We start from the raw sequence: 16356 nt of genomic DNA, 5'->3' as shown, positions 1-16356 counted from the left end.
TCAGTGCAGATATAGAACAAGTACGGTTTATTGCCCTACCTTCAGCTGGTTTTTGAGGTGGAACTGCAACCTTAGCATCAGGAACATCTAGAAAATCAAAATATTTTATTGACTTAATAAATACTACTAATAAAAATATTCAGTATGCTCTCCCCAAGAATATTAGCTCACAGTGCTTTAATTTTTTTTGTGTAACATACAAGGATTGTAGCTTGCTCCTCAAGAATAAGCTAGTCAACCAACAGATAACTAGTCATATTAACCTCTTCTGGACAGACTGGATAATGTTACATTTTATTTCTAAATAATGCTTGCAACATTTGGAGTAGGTTCTTAGGAACATGCAAAAAAGAAAATCATTATATTTCATAAGATGATTGCTACTGATTTTGCCTTCTTGGTTGTTTTTTTTCAGTTGTGCAGAGGACATCACATCTATTAATTGGTACCTCTTCATTGTTCTGTTCCTTAGGAATTCAAACAAAAATAAACTTCGGTGTTTTAGAGAATGTGGCATCCTGTATTTTCCCTATTAATGTCACTGATAATGGAGTTATCACAGTATTCATTGCACCTAGTTATGAGAATAAATAGTTCCACATGTCTGTGGATGAGGAATATTTTTTTCCAGGGAATAGGTTTTACTTACTATAACCAGGAAAAAAAGATTTGAAAAGAAAAAATAAAGCAGATCAATGCACTAAATCTATGACAGAGTATAGACATGATCTTGTGCCAGTCTTGCTCATGAACTTTACCTGGTGGCTTCAGCTCCAGTTTGATTTCTGCAAAAGAATATTAGATTTCTTTTAGGACTATTGATTTTTCCAGAATCATATTTCAAACAAACAAATCTGCACATGGGTATGATCACAAATTTGTTTAGAAAAGTTGCTAACCTTTGGTTACCAGATAGAGCTCTGCAGTGCTTCTTGCTTCTCCTCTTGGTTCAAGACGAGCAATTACAGAATATACACCTGCAGCAGCCAAGAATGTTGGTATTTATATGCTTCTGTCATTCAAAACCAGACAACAAAATCAGATAAAACAATGGCACTAGCACAGATTTTCCATGCATATTTACCTTCATCTTCTGCATTAACATTGTGAATAGTCATATAATGACAACGACCTTCACTTCTGAAGCTGTACTTGGGACTCTCTCTCAGTTCAGTGGGGCCTTTATACCATGTCACAACTGCATCATCAAAGGACACCTCGCACTCAAAGGTTGCAGACTGGTGTTCACTCACAACAATGTTCTGTATGCTCTTCGTGAACTGAATTGGTTCCGCTGGTTTTAGAAACAAAAAATACATCAACTGTTATTCCTCACCATGCCATTTACCTTTGCTAATTCCTTCTCATTTTTTTTATCATAACAGCTAAATTATAATGAGGTAATAACAATAGATCTTGAGCAAGTAGAGTAAGAAAAAGGCATTCCATCTTCTATGAAGTCTTATATATAAGAATGAAGATTAGAAGACATAAGAATACAACTATAACAAGATTGCTATGCAGATACATTATATAAGAGTGGCCACCAAGGAAATTAAAGATAAAGAATAATTAAGAAAGAGAAAAAGTCCAAGGAAAATATAAGAGTATCAAAGAAAACAGAAGCTAGTATGACTCAGATTGTTTGCAGGCCAGGGAACAATATTAATGATGGTTTAGTCAAAAAAACTAATGTACCCAAGTATTTTGCATACTGTCTAAAGAGAAAGGACAGTAAAATTTGTTATTTAGTCCATTTCTAAGTTTGGGAACATGTCTTTTAGAAGTTATTTTTATTTTCATTTGTTCTGCTAATGGAACCTCCAGAAATTGTCTATTGCTGTTGTAATAAAGAGATTCTATATATTTACAAACCTTCAATGGCCAGATCTGCTGTTGTTTCTAGACTGTCAAGCTTGCAGGTATACTGTCCTTCGTCTTCTGTTCTAACATCCTTGATGATGAGTTTGTGTACTTTGTCAGAGACTTGCGTTGAATATCTCCCTCCTATCTTAATAGGTCTCCCATTTCTATACCACTGAGACTTGGCATTTGGGATAGAGAACTGGCAAGTCAGTGTGCATGTTTTTCCTTCCTTGAAAGTAGTGTCATGAAGATGCCGTTCAACTGCAGGTTCTATTAGCATGTTAAAACATACATTTTAAGCAGAGATCAGAGAGTGGAATAAATAAAATGTAAATTAATTCAAATACATACTTCAAAAGTACACTTACCAATCACAGTTAGCCTGGCACTGGCAATGTGTGGTCCGCACACTATTCTGAAATTTCCCTGATCCTCAGGCTGACAGTTCCTAATTCTCAGTATGTGGCGATCACCTTCAATTCTAATTTCATATTTGTCATTGGAGTCAAGTTTCTGAGTTCCCTTGTACCATGTAAGTTTAATTTCTGGATAGTTAATTTTAATCTCACATTCAAAGATCGCATCCTCATCTGCTAAAACCGTCTGATTTTCAATGTCTCTGACCAGAGTAATAGGCTGAAAAATATTAGTTTAAATTAGTTTCAAGTTCCCTGCTACGGGTTTGAATATTTCACAAATTAGTCCAAAAACATATTACCTCTGTTTGTGAGAGTCGTTGCTGAATAAAAGCTACAAGTTCATCAAACTCCTGATCTTCCCTTTGAGCTTTTTCTGTGAGCTCAATTTCCTATAAAATGCAGAATATACTCAAAGATTAAAAGATACTAAATTTCAAGCTGTCATGTTTATCCAACATAGAATTAATTCCTACATGAAATTTTCTCTAACTGTACTGTAACTAGCATATCTTCCCATCTTAACAATTGCAATGAAGTTGTGAAGACAGAGCATACTTAACCAGAAGGCCCATTTATTCTTCTTGGATTTGAACATGCAAGAAATTGAGAACTGTCAGTAAAAGAACTGAAGAGGAACCAGAAATTCCTGCACGCTTCCTAACTTCAGAGTATGGACACCAAGTCTGTTCAAGTAACCATGTTACCCCTAAGAAAGCCAATGCTGCAGTCACACTGTATCTTACCAATCTATGGCTTTCTTCTGCTTGAGTTTGCTTTAGTAACTCAAAAGCTTGCAGGAGGCCACGGAAATCTGTAATTCCATACATGCGAGCGTATTTCTCATATTCTTTGGGATCTACATTTTTGAGAAGTTCCAAGATATCAATAGGTTGCTCTTCCTCTTCTTTCTTTTTTGTTGGAGTGCTATGCAAATCAATAACATAAGTTAAATATACAGCATTTCATTCCTAGAAAGCTGTTTGATGAGAAATTTCATCACCTTAGAACTGCCTTGTGCAGTGGAATCCTTCGGTTTAGTCTAGTCAGGTGCTTCTATTTTTAGTACAGTTATTAATATTTAATTAATATTTTAAAATTATGTCTTGTTCGGAGATGTACAAGAAAAAAAGTTTCTTCTGTGTTGATAGCAAATTAATCTATAAAAACTTCCAATATACCTTTTTAGTTTTGCCCTGAGATCCCCTTCAACAACTTCTTTCTTTCTTTCTTCTACTTGTAGGTTTACACTCCTCTCAATTTCACCATGTTGGTTAAAAGCTACACATTTGTACATGCCAGAATCAGTTTTTATTGTGTCCTTTATTTCTAGTTTGGCTTCATCTCCTCTCTGCTGGATTATAATGCGGCCTCCCTGGTTGAGTTGCCTCCATTTTCCCTTCATCCATTTAACATTTGGAATTGGATCTCCTCCAACTTTTGCCATAAATGTTGCAACGGTCTCTGCAGAAAGATGTAAATGAGGAAGCTAAGTCTTTCCACCTCTTTATGACAGAGGGACATAATCTCAAACAAAAGGTGTAGGAAAATAGAAGACAAGGTACTGTTTTGAAAAGGGTTCTTACTTTCCATGACTTTGATACTCTGAGGCTCTGACACAAAATAAAGTTTGCCTTCCACTTCTGCTTTCTTAGCTGCTGGTGCAGCTGCTGGTTTTTCTAAAAAAACAGAGTCAAATAGTTACAACAGATGGTTTCATGTAATAGTTTATGTTCACGTGTGATGATGCTTCTGAAGGAATTGTAAGAAAAGAAATTAATTCCTGAGATGGAACAAAATACTATGCGAGTGATAACAATGTAAAATACTTGAATACTGTTTTAATCAACTTGTATTTTACTTTCAATTGTATTTTACAGATGAGATTAAACACTGTGGATCATATATTGAGCTGTTCATTAACTTCAGTCAGGTAATTTTACTCTACATGGTTGCAAATTTATAGGTGGATATGCAAATAAGAAGCCTCGTTCTCTAAAATGGATTAGTTTTTAGTGAGATATTCTCTTTTCAGTCTATTTCTGGATATTACACTGTAATATTACACTTGCATATTTTTATTGGTGATCTGTTAGATTCTTTTTTTTTTCATTTATGTAATTCTTAGCCTTGTGGCTACCTGTGTAGTGAAAAAGATACTGTTTGTACATACTACTGAACTTCTGTATCTTTTATGCAATGGTAAGGCAAGATCTACTAGGCAGGACAGTATTTATCTTCAGCTAAAAGATTAAAATGTCAGAGTTGTAACAGTCTTGAAACAACTAGCCTCCAAGGCCATATGCTCAATTGAATTCCTTCTGTACTTTCCTTTAATAAACACCACTGTTCAGATCCTTTCCATAAAATATGCATCTCCAAGTAATTTCACTCATTTAGCTTTCATTTTTTCTTAAATTTGGTGTTTAGATTTAGAAACTAAATTCTTCTTTGTAAGAATATATTGCTGATCTGACACTGACCTCCCATTATTTATGTCACTAATTGATATAAATTATTGTTAAATATACTATTCTACCAGATTGTACAGTTTTACAAATAACTAAATAATAAAAATAGTTTGTTATAAGATTATTGAGAATATTAACTTTCTTGTTCCACAGAAAACAAAGTGGGATAGAATTTTTGTGGATATTTCCATTTTATGCCTTGATTTTCTCCATGTTACTATACCTTTAACTGTCACTTTAGATTTGCAAGTATCAGTGCCAGCTGCATTCGAAGCTTTGCATACATATTCTCCTGAATCGGATTTGGTAACTGCAGCAAGTTCTAGAAGAGCTACTCCATTAACAAAGCTGAAGTTGCATCTGTCTGAAGCTCTTATTTCTCTCCCTGCTTTCAGCCACTGAATCCGGATTGGTTGTGATCCTTGGACATGACAGCTAAGCTGGATCGTATCACCTTCCTCTCCTGCTGCTGACTGAAGAGGCTGGTCAAAAACTGGAGGCTTTTTAGGTTCTGGAATATGAAAATGCTTGAGTGAATACTTGGGAAAGTATGATCAAGAATATAAGAGAAAGATAAATACATGTGATTCTCAAGGACACAATGGCAAGGAATGGAGAAGGATAACTAGAAGTCTGAGAATGTCAATCATAATGGAATAGAAAATAATAGAAAATGGAATAAATATCAAGAGATCATGAGAGCATGTTTCCCATACAAACATGTGAGAAATATCTTTATCCACTCAGTAAGATTCTTTACATGTAAAAAACAGTATAAGAATTAAAGCGCAAATTAGGTTGCAAAACTATAGAAGAATCTTTAAAGAAAAAAGCCATGCAAATCTCCTGCAAGACTATTATGATGAAGTGTCATGCTGCTGCAACTCACTGTCAGCCCTGCCTACACGTAGATGTAATTGCACAAACCCCCTGTTATTCCATGAAAAAAGAATGAATAAAAATTCAATAAAAACATTAGAAAGATTTCAATATTCACATTAAATCAGCAATAGCAAATAGTGAAAGAGAAGCTTATTCCTGAAAAATAATGTGTTTTTAAATCACAAAATAAAAGAATTTCTTGATTTTGTGTTTTAACTAAGTTTTATCACATCCATCTCAGGACAAATTACTGCTGTTAAGGTAAGTATAACCAGCCCATAAGAGAGAACCTATATATTTGCAACTCAATAAAATAAAGAAAAGCAAGAAGTAAAGAAAAATAAGACTTCAACCAACCTCTGATAACAACAGAAGATGTACTCAACACGCTTCCTGCTTCATTGGACACTTTACAGGTATATAAACCAGCATCTGATTGCTCTACGACCTTTATATGCAAAAGCAAAATATTGTTTTTGAAAGATATTTCACAGTGAGCACTTGAATGGACTTCCTGATTGTTTTTATACCAAGCAACAGTCAAAGGCTGAGAGCCAGAAACACGACCCTCAAGTTTAAGTTCATTCCCTTCTGTTTCTTCTATGGCTTCAGACAGTTTCTTAGTAAAAGTAGGAGGAGTTTTTCGTTCTGTAAAAAAAAAAGAATAAATTCCATGAATCTAACTTGAGATGAAAAGTTCTAAGGAAAATGTTTCAAGAAAAATTTGACCATTGTGAAATTATTTGCTCACATTTAAACAGGATATAATTTTAAAGGGAAATTATGCTAAGATAAACAACAGGTGTGTTGCTTTTACAGTCACTGTCATAGTTGATTTTCCTACTTGAAAAAAAATTCTCTTATACTGATTTAAGCCAAGAGTTTTGTCAAGTTGTTAAGAAAGAAATAGGCCAAAGCCTACAAAAAAGAAGTAGGCCAGAGGCTATAAAGAAAGTAGGCCAAATAAAATATTTCATTTCTCTTCCCACTGTTGTTAGTGACCCTTCCTAATTCCCTTAAAACACCCATAAGTATCTCCACATAGGTACTTTAGGCTACATCTAAAAAGTTTTCTCTAAGTTATCTGGCAGTAATAAGGCTAACGTCCTTTTTAATTGAAGGAAGAAAAATGTACACATAATGTATTATCTATTCAGTACCTTTAACAGTCAGTTGAGCTGTGCAAGAGTCCTTTCCAACTTCATTGCTAGCATAGCATGTATATACTCCAGAATCTCCCCTGTCAACTCTCAAGATGGTCAAATGGGCTGTATTGTCTACATAACTGATCTGATAATTTCTTCCTGTTCTAATCTCTTGGTCATCTTTTGCCCAAGTGACTCTAATAGGTTGTGTTCCAGAAACATGACACTCAAAGTCAGCACTTTCTCCAATAATACCATCCACAGGTGTAAGTGGGATGTCAAAGAATGGAGGAGTCTTCCCTTCTGAAGAGTGAAAGAAATAAAAAAGCATCACTTTAAAATCTTGATTTACTTTAAATCTCTGTGAAATAAGCATCTTTTGTACAATACTAAATTCATATATAAAGCAAAACTTAATTTTAAGATACTTCCACTAAATATTTCACAGCCTACCAACCTGTAAGGATAAGCCTGCCACTAGAAGAAGCAGTCCCAATAGCATTGGTAGCTGTGCAGGTATATTGCCCAATAAGGCTCCTATCTGTCTTCAAAATCTGGAGAGTTGCTACATTATCTACGAAGGATGTGTGAACATTGTAGTCCTCTTTTACACGTGCACCGTCTTTAAACCAAGATACTTCGATGGGTTCTGAACCAGCAATGCCACAATCAAACATAACTGGTAAGCCAACAGTTTCATGAACATCTCTTAATTTTCGTGTAAAAGAAGGAGGAAGTTTACGCTCTGTAAGAAAAGAGGTATTGTACAGTGAGGTCTTTCAGAAGACATGCAAAATGTTATTCAGCATATCATTTATTTGGAACCTGATGTGAAAAGAGCCCTGTGCGTACGATTGCAGGAAAATATATAACCATTCCGCCCTCAGTTACATCCAGTGAGCCTATTTAATCTTCAGGACTTCTAATGGTGAAAACAATCAAAGAAATATCCTCAGTAGGGAAAGAAGATGGAAGCTTGTAACACTACAGAAGAGCTGTGGTGACACTTTTCAATTAGCTTTACTGGCAGGCCTTTGTTAGTAGAAGACAGTGCCAAGGGTATCTTATACATCAAGAAAGAGTAAAGTGTTTTACAAGGAAGAGGTGATCTTTGTTTTTCAAAACAGCAAAGCATACTTAGGAAAAATAGGTCATATTCTTATTTTATAATTGAAATATTCACCTTGAACCGTGAGCAAAGATGAAGAAGCAGCCTCCCCAACAGTGTTTTCTACTTTGCAGATGTACTCCCCACTGTCACTACTGTCTACCTGGCTGAAAACCAGAGTAGCAATTTGGTTCTTAAAGTGCATTTTCATAGTAGCAGTTCCTCTCAGCTTTGTATCGCCTTTGTACCACGATACAATCATTTCTGGTGTTCCAGCAACCTGGCACTGTAAGGATGCAGAATCCCCAACAGTCACCTGCACTGGCTCCAAGGGTGTAATGAAGTAAGGGGGTTCTGAAGGACAAAGAAACACCATTAGCATAAAAAGATATTGCACAATGAGCATTAGGAGTTCAAATAACACTCGATGGAGTGACGGTGTCTTGACGCACCTAGGATTGTGATTGCACCATGACAATTATCCTTCCCAGAATCATTTTCGATATGACAAGAATATTGCCCCTGATCTTCTAGTTTACTGCTAGGGATTTCCAGTATGGCAGATGTTTCTGTAGTGGTGATGCTACACTTTTCAGAGTGCATTATGTTAACTCCATTTTTCTTCCATGTCACTGAAATCGGTGGAGTACCCGTATATGTGCATTCCAAGATTAAAGTTTTCCCTTTCTCTACACTTAAATCATTCACCTTCTTCACAAATTTGGCTGGTTCTATAATGAACGATGAGAAGAAAACAAATTAAATAAAGCCAAAAGATCATCTTTATAAGTATAAGAAGCAGTAGTCTGGACAAACCTTTGACAAAAAGATGTGTAGTACAAGAAATTTTTCCTGCCTCATTAGAGACCTGGCAAGTGTAATCTCCACTCTCAAGAGGATTTACATCAAAGAGCTCCAGTTCTGCAACTGAATCTTGCAAGGTAATATTGCATCTGTGTCCTGGTACTAGTTCAACACTGCCTCTGAACCATTTAACTTCCAGTGGAGAGGAACCTTTTATGATACTAGTAAAGGTTATGTTTGCCCCAGATAAAACATCCAGTGGTTCAGGTTTCTTCACAAAAGATGGTGGTTCTAAGCACACAAATAGAAAAGAGAAGAAGTACATTTGAACTTCTTTTGAAGAGCACAGTAATGAGAAATATGTAACAAAGCAAAAAATGAAGCTTTTCTGAAAATAAATTTGTGCCCTCTGGCTTTTTATTGATACTGACCTCTAACACTCAAAAATGCGCTGCATTCATCAGACCCTGCTACATTAGTAGCTGTGCACAAATAAGTTCCCATATCAGATTCCTGAAGTCCATTCACTTTCAGAGAACAGGTATTGTCTGTAAGGGTAGCCTGATACTTGTCTCCACTGGTAATCTCTTGTCCATCATGAAACCAGGAAACCAGAATAGGTGGTGACCCATAAACTTTGCACTCCAGTACAGCAGAAGAACCCAGCTGACCGAATGTTTCTTTCAGTTTTCTTGTGAAAGAAGGAGGTATAATACGATCTGCATTTGTTTAAAAAAAAATTTAAAAATTACCATACAGGGTCTTAAAATGCAGAAAGTTCTCCATGCGTAAAAAAATGAATGACCTTTCTTTTGCTGTATCTGCATTAGCATTCTGCTGCTAAGCACCCAAGTATTTGAAAAATAGATAGTTGATTGTTAAGGATATGCTGGAGTTTTCATCCAAAATTTTTGAGGGACACCTTTTACTTTTGCTGTTCTGTTTCATAAGCAACAATATTGCACCAGCTGTCCAAGAAGACATGTAGCTTAAAGCTGAAGAAATCAAGTCCTTTCAATAACTCCTGCCCCTCAGAGGTTAGGTAGGCATCTATTATTGAAGCCTGTCAAAGTAGCATGCCAAGTACTCCTAAGATTACACAAGCAATAAGTTTCTTAGGTTGCCAGTCACAACAATCACTTTGCTATCTGAAGGCTTTGTAAAAGAACTAAAGGATCGTATGTACTCAAAAAGAGTAGTCAACTAACCTGAAACATGCACTGAAGCTGTGCAGCTGCTTTTACCAACACTGTTTTTCACCTCAAAAGTATATTCTCCACTGTCTTCTGGTGTTGTATTGAGGATCTTAAGCCCAGATACTTTGTTGAAGAAACTGATTTTATATTTGTGGTCAGTGGACAGCTCATTACCATCCTTAAACCACCTAGCAGTAAGCTCTGGTGTGCCATCTACTGTGCATTCCAGAGTACAAGAGTCTCCCGCTGTAACTTTGACTGGGCCTGGCTTCTCTACAATGACTGCAGGTTCTGCAATGAAATGCAAGTCAGAAAAATTTTTAAATCAAGAATGCAGTAGTTGTTATCATTATAATTAACATTTAAATTTTAAAGAATCTTAAAACACACTGTGTTTTTATTGCATGCTACCAACCTAGCACTTTCACCGTGGCAAAGCATTCCTGAACTCCAGCATCATTTTTTATCTGACAAATATATTTCCCAGCATTGGTTGGTTCTGCATTTCCAATCTGCATAGTTGCAATGTTTTCTGAATAGGAGATCCAAAGATTATCACTTTCTCTAATGATTTCCCCTTTGTCTTTTAACCACAGAACAGAAATGGGCTGTGATCCTTTTACTTCGGCCTGCAGTTCAATTGACTCCCCAACTACGACAGTGAGATCACTCAGCTTCTTCACGAATGTTGGTGGTGCTATTTAAGAGAAGATATTTAACAGTAAAAAAACACGCCAGGAGCGGAAAAGTAGGAGGAGAACGACAGGAACAAAGAAATGTCAAGAAGGTGCCAATCTTTGTACAAACCTCTTAGTGTTACAGAGCCAATGCAGGTGTCACTTCCGACATCATTTACAGCTTTACAGTGATATTCACCAACATCTGCAGTATCCACACTAAGAATGTGAATACTAGCTGAGTAGTTCTCAGACATGACCTTATACTTCTTGCTGCTCCGAATTTCTCGTTTGTCTTTGTACCATGAAATCTGGAACGGAGGAGTGCCCTGAAGCTCACATTCCAGGTGAATATCAGACCCTTTCAAGGTCTGGACTGGATGGGGCTTCTTGGTAAAAATGGGGGGTGCTGAGAAAAAAAATAAAAGAATTACAGTTTATGTTATTTGAGCAAAGTAGATTAAAGAGGGCAAATGATTCAAGGAGCCATTCTGATGCCGAATAGTAAAGATAAACAATGGATAAGAAAGACCTCCCACAGAGATCAGAAACAAGCAAGAGATTTGCCATCTAGTCAGACAGGTTTTGGCCTCTCTGACAAAAGAAAGTGGGATTTAAGAGTTTTTCGACAAAGGAGGACTTTTACCACTAGAAATGGAAGGAAAGAACTGAGGTTCTGACCTTTTACTCTCAGTGAAGTACTGGTGCTTGCACTACCCGCCGGATTCTGAGCTTCACACGTGTAGTCACCGCTGTCTTCAACACTGAGGTTGTGCATTTCAATGACTGCCACTGAATCCTCAAAGGACATTCTGTATTTTTCACTGGGATGAATCTCAGTTTCACCCTTGTACCAGGTGACCTTGATTTCTGGAGATCCACCTACTTTGCATTCATACTTAATGGAATCGTGCTGTTTCACAAGTTTTGAGGAGTCTAGTTTCTTAATAAACCTTGGTGGTTCTGGAAAGCCAAAAAGGGGAAATGATGCTTTAAACTGCACTGATTCTTTGAATAAGCAGGGAGATAAGTAACAAAAACTGTAAACTTTAGGGACTTAGGGGAAAAATCTGATTTTGCAATGTTTACGGATTTTTTTAGATGATTTTAAGTTGGTCCAAAATCTAGATTAAGAAGCAAACAAGTTCTCTATATGCATTTCAGTTAGTTTCTCCTTACTTTATTGACCCACTGTACCTCTCCTTGTATGTATTCACTACTTATTCTTTAGGAAATATCCTCTTGTAATACATGACCAATCAAAATGCCTCAGGGAAATGCAAGAATCTAACTGTTCAGCCAAGCAACATTAGTAAAAGCATTTCTGTTGAGCATTAGAGGAACTGCTTTATATCTTAATATGTGACTAATAATTAATATAGTCAATAAATATTTCTGCATTATAACCTCTCACACATTTAATGCAAAGCCAAACATAAAGTTGCATGTAAGGAAGAAAAGTTAAGGAGCTTATGTAGCAAACAAAAGAGCTTCAAAATAATCATGCTGAAAAGAATTATGAGATGACTGGTATTACAGAAGTTGGTGTTAATGTCCTGTGACTGAAAAGTAAACCAGATGGTTACATTTTGTTCCATAAGTAGAGGAAAGGAGTGGAGGTTTGACACTTTTCATCAAAAGTACCGTGTGGATGTTTAGAATCACAAGACTGAATGCCTGTGGATCAAAGATATAACCAGTAAAACTAAGAGGTGGCAACGTGGGCACAACAAACAAATCTCTTTGCAAAACAGGATGAAGTGCCACTTTGCGCATCTGTCTGTAAAGTGTAGGAAGAATATCTATTTTATTGTGGGTTACTTCAACCTGTGGGTCAGTTGCAGAACATCCTGTGTTGTTAGTAACAAAACTTCCTTAGAGTTTCTAAAAATATAAATAATGGCTCGTTAACATCGGGACTCTTGGAACCTTAGCAGTTTACTATCAGATTTCAATTTGAGAGGAAGTTGATTATCTGTCTGCATATTAACAGTTGCTGAGTAGTTACAGTCTAATTCCACTCCTTTCAAAAAATGAGGATATATATGTTAGTAAGGCATATATTTAGAATGTAAAGTAGTTTCTAGAACATAAAGCAATTGTTAAAACTATGGATTGGGAATATTAGATGTTAAAGTGAGAAAGTTAACAAAAAACTGGGAGTTTTTCAAGGTCAATTGAAAAAAAAAGATCTTAATTCTACAAACAAAAAGTTGCATGCCATAGAAGTGAGACAGCATATACTCAAATTGAACACAATGCTTCCAAGCTCTATAGAAATTGGCTGAAAACAACAAACATCACTAATTTAACAGCCCTGGGGAAACTGTACAAATTCTAAAGGACTGAAGTGACTGTAAGTGTAAACTCAGGATCAAAAATAAAATAATCCTGAAAAAAACCCCAGGATTTTATGAATAAAGATTTGAAGGGTAAGCAAATAAATAAGGTCATTGAAAGCAATTTTCAATGTTTTCAGTCTGTGAAAGAGCAAAACTATTTGCAGGAGCTGCACACCCAGTACAAATACTTTTAAGCCTCATAAGTGAGCTGAGTTTCTGTCAGTTTCTTTCCCTCCCATGGGCAACCTAGTGAATGTCACTGCTGAAGAAAGACTTCAGAAAGCTAGATTTTGCTGGCCAACATGACCATTCATAAAGACGCAACAGGGTACTAAGTGAGAGTTAACATTTCAGTGGAAGAATCCCTTTGATAAGAAAAATCACACACTGTACCAGATCAGAAGAAAGATGAATAAGTATTTTAGTATAACAATAATATTTAAGTGAAATGAGACATCTTAATGTAGCCTCTTGTGAAGGTTGTTAATTGCACGTCTCTATTCAGGACTGTGTTTTCCAGTGTATCTTGCAAAGAAAAGCCTTATGAACACTAAAGCCCACAGCAATACCTTGTACAGCCAGCTGAGCTGCGCACGCATCCTTTCCAACACTGTTGCTTGCAGTACATGTGTAGAGTCCAGCATCTCCTTTACTAACTTTCAGGACTGTCAAGCTGGCTGTGTTTTCCACGAGTGTCATTTTGTAGTTGCCACCAGGACGAATCTCTCTGTTGTCTCTGGTCCAAGTGATCCTCATGGGAGCAGAACCAGTCACATGGCACTTAAAGGTTGCACTTTCCCCTAGTGCCACATTGATAGATACTGGCTTGATGTCAAAGAAGGGAGGTTGTAGTTGTTCTGCAAAGAGGAAAGCATGGCGGAGCTCATCACCAAGCCCTCCTCACCACTCCATGCCCATCATCCCTTGCCACCGTACAAAGCGTAGAGTAGGAAAAGGTGGGGGGAAATAAGAGAGCAAAGACATAGAAAATTCTTCATTAAAATATGAGCTACAAACCTGTGAGGAGAAGTTTGGCACTGGAAGATGCAGTCCCCAGAGCATTTTGGGCTGAGCAAGTATATTGGCCACAGTGAGCCATACTAGTTTGCACGATTTGGAGAGTCGCAACATTATTTAAGAAGGCTGATTGCATGTTATCACTGTCGCTTAAGAGAACCCCATCCTTGTACCAAGACACCTGGATAGGCTCTGAGCCATTTATACGGCAGTCAAATGTCACTGGGGCACCAACCACCTCCTGAATATCCTTTAGTTTTCTGGTGAATGTAGGGGGAAGTTGACGTTCTGTAAAACAATAATAATCACCACTATCAGAAAGAAGCCATCCTGTCAACCTAGAATTAATTAACTTTGAAATTAATAAGAACCCCTTCCTGTAGGCAAAAAAGAGTTCCTACAAACTACCCCAGAAAAGAGTGGCCCTTGGCCCATCACCTTTAACAACAAGCAAAGCTGTGGAGGTGGCGAAGCCGATGCTATTTTCTGCTTTGCAAATATATTCTCCAATGTTGCTATCCTCTACAGTGGAGAATGCCAGTGTTGCCACATTGTTCTTGAAGTGCATTTTGTAAGCTTGTGTTGATCTCAGCTTGGTGTCATCTTTATACCAGGACACCTTGATTTCTGGTGAACCACCAATCTGGCATTTTAAGATCAAGGGCTCGCCAACCTTCACCTCCACACGGTCCAGATGTGTGACAAAATAGGGTGGTTCTAGGGAAGGAGAGAGCATGGTGAGCATAGACAGAGCATCACTGGGGTGGGTGCCTTAGGGGAATCAGGGTTGAGGCATACCTAAGATGGACACAAGGCTGTGGCAAACATCCCCACCCGCCTCATTTGCCACCTCACAGGTGTATTCGCCTTCATCATTCTTGGTGCTGTTGAAGATTTCAAGAATGCCAGATTTTTCAGTAGTTGTAACACTGCAGCGTGGAGACTGTGCAATGGGCATGCCATTTCTTTTCCAGGTGACAGAGATGGGAGGGGTGCCTATGTAGCTGCTTTCCAGCACAATGGACTTCCCCTGCTCCACACTGAAATCACTTAACTTCTTCACAAAGACTGCAGGCTCTGTGAGGAGGTATAAATCAATAGTGAGAGGGACAGAAGTGGAAGAGATGCAGGCAGACCGTGAATGAAGACAACTGTGCATTCATGCACACATTCAAACACACCTTTAACAAAGAGTTGGGTTGTACATGAGGCACTGCCAGCATCATTTGTGACCACACAGGCATAGTCCCCACTGTGTCCTGGCTCCACGTTGTACAGCTGCAGCTGTGCCACAGATTCTTTGAAAGAGATGGAGCAGTTGCTGTCCGGCACCAGCTCCCTGATGCCTCTAAACCAGGTCACTTTGAAGGGAGCACTACCCTTGATGTAGCTGGTAAATGTTACACTTGATCCAGGCAAAACTTCCTGGGGATCAGGTGTCTTCACAAAAGAGGGTGGTTCTAAAGATCATGCAAAGAAGTGAAAGAAGGAAAAAGATGTTAATAGGAGAGTTTCTGTGGGGAGGAAAACTGGAACGGGTTTGAGTCAAGAAAAAAAAACCCACAGGAAAAATCCCCAAAAAAACAAACATGAAAAAGAAACCATGAGAAAGCAGAGGGGAGAAAGAGAAGAGGGAAGAATAATTTTGGTGAAAGTACTGTAGTATCCTTACACTGACCTTGTACAGTCAACAAGGCACTGCATTCATCAGATCCAGCCACATTGGTTGCCACACAGGTATATGTCCCTGTATCTGTGGCATCCAGAGCATTCAGCTTCAAAGCACAAACATCATCCAAGAATGAGATTTCATATTTTTCTCCACTAACAATCTCATTCCCATCTTGAAACCAGGACACAGATATGGGGGATGTGCCAGACACTTTGCACTCCAGCAGCACTGAGGATCCCAGCACCCCATTTGTTTCTTTTAATTTTCTTGAGAATGAAGGAGGAACAAGACGATCTAAGTAGGACAGGGAAGAAGTACAGGAAGAGAAATGTTGGTTTTGGGTTTTTTTTCAGTGGAAAGAAAAGGGGGAAAAATAAAAGCTTCCTTTAAAGACAAATGTGAACAACAAAGATATAGAGCTGACCTGAAACATCAACTGAAGAAGTGCAGCTGCTGTCCCCCACTTCATTGTGCACCTCAAAAGTATATAAGCCCCTGTCTCCCCTGTCTGCAGAAAAGACTTTCAAAGTGGATATATTGTTGAAAAAGGTAATTTGGTATTTGCGGTCACTCCTTAGTTCTCTGCCATCTTTGTACCACTTGGTGATAAGTTCAGGTGTTCCTCCTACTTTGCACTCCAGGGTAAAAGGATTACCAGCCATTACTGTGATTGGCTCAGTCTTCTCTAAGATGACTGCTGGTTCTGAAATAGGAAGATCTGTGTGTCACCAAGAAATCTACCCTCAAACTAGTGAGTAGA

At 37.7% G+C, this 16356-nt stretch overlaps 1 protein-coding gene across 1 annotated transcript in view; it reads right to left on the bottom strand.

The window, feature by feature from the left end:
- TTN (titin) overlaps nucleotides 1-16356 on the bottom strand; it is a 241352-nt gene that overhangs the window by 153378 nt on the left and 71618 nt on the right. The window contains exons 77-105 of the mRNA XM_018071672.2: nucleotides 16021-16299; nucleotides 15603-15890; nucleotides 15106-15384; nucleotides 14723-15001; nucleotides 14363-14641; nucleotides 13925-14212; nucleotides 13477-13764; nucleotides 11247-11528; nucleotides 10696-10974; nucleotides 10304-10585; nucleotides 9901-10179; nucleotides 9124-9411; nucleotides 8705-8983; nucleotides 8341-8619; nucleotides 7964-8242; nucleotides 7238-7525; nucleotides 6796-7083; nucleotides 5993-6283; nucleotides 4977-5264; nucleotides 3869-3961; nucleotides 3464-3746; nucleotides 3029-3209; nucleotides 2585-2674; nucleotides 2235-2502; nucleotides 1876-2136; nucleotides 1085-1294; nucleotides 900-977; nucleotides 759-785; nucleotides 40-87 (exon numbers count right to left, since the gene is read on the bottom strand). Of these exons, the coding sequence (XP_017927161.2) occupies nucleotides 40-87; nucleotides 759-785; nucleotides 900-977; nucleotides 1085-1294; nucleotides 1876-2136; nucleotides 2235-2502; nucleotides 2585-2674; nucleotides 3029-3209; nucleotides 3464-3746; nucleotides 3869-3961; nucleotides 4977-5264; nucleotides 5993-6283; nucleotides 6796-7083; nucleotides 7238-7525; nucleotides 7964-8242; nucleotides 8341-8619; nucleotides 8705-8983; nucleotides 9124-9411; nucleotides 9901-10179; nucleotides 10304-10585; nucleotides 10696-10974; nucleotides 11247-11528; nucleotides 13477-13764; nucleotides 13925-14212; nucleotides 14363-14641; nucleotides 14723-15001; nucleotides 15106-15384; nucleotides 15603-15890; nucleotides 16021-16299 (6921 nt within the window). The remainder of the gene's footprint in view (nucleotides 1-39; nucleotides 88-758; nucleotides 786-899; nucleotides 978-1084; nucleotides 1295-1875; nucleotides 2137-2234; nucleotides 2503-2584; nucleotides 2675-3028; nucleotides 3210-3463; nucleotides 3747-3868; nucleotides 3962-4976; nucleotides 5265-5992; nucleotides 6284-6795; nucleotides 7084-7237; nucleotides 7526-7963; nucleotides 8243-8340; nucleotides 8620-8704; nucleotides 8984-9123; nucleotides 9412-9900; nucleotides 10180-10303; nucleotides 10586-10695; nucleotides 10975-11246; nucleotides 11529-13476; nucleotides 13765-13924; nucleotides 14213-14362; nucleotides 14642-14722; nucleotides 15002-15105; nucleotides 15385-15602; nucleotides 15891-16020; nucleotides 16300-16356) is intronic.

Source organism: Manacus vitellinus, unplaced genomic scaffold (genome assembly GCF_001715985.3).
Source record: "Manacus vitellinus isolate BGI_N305 unplaced genomic scaffold, ASM171598v3 scaffold_20_pilon, whole genome shotgun sequence".
NCBI classification, from domain to species: Eukaryota; Metazoa; Chordata; class Aves; order Passeriformes; family Pipridae; genus Manacus; species Manacus vitellinus.
The sequence above is the reverse complement of the archived record's forward strand: the minus strand, read 5'-3'. Positions and strand labels throughout refer to the sequence as shown.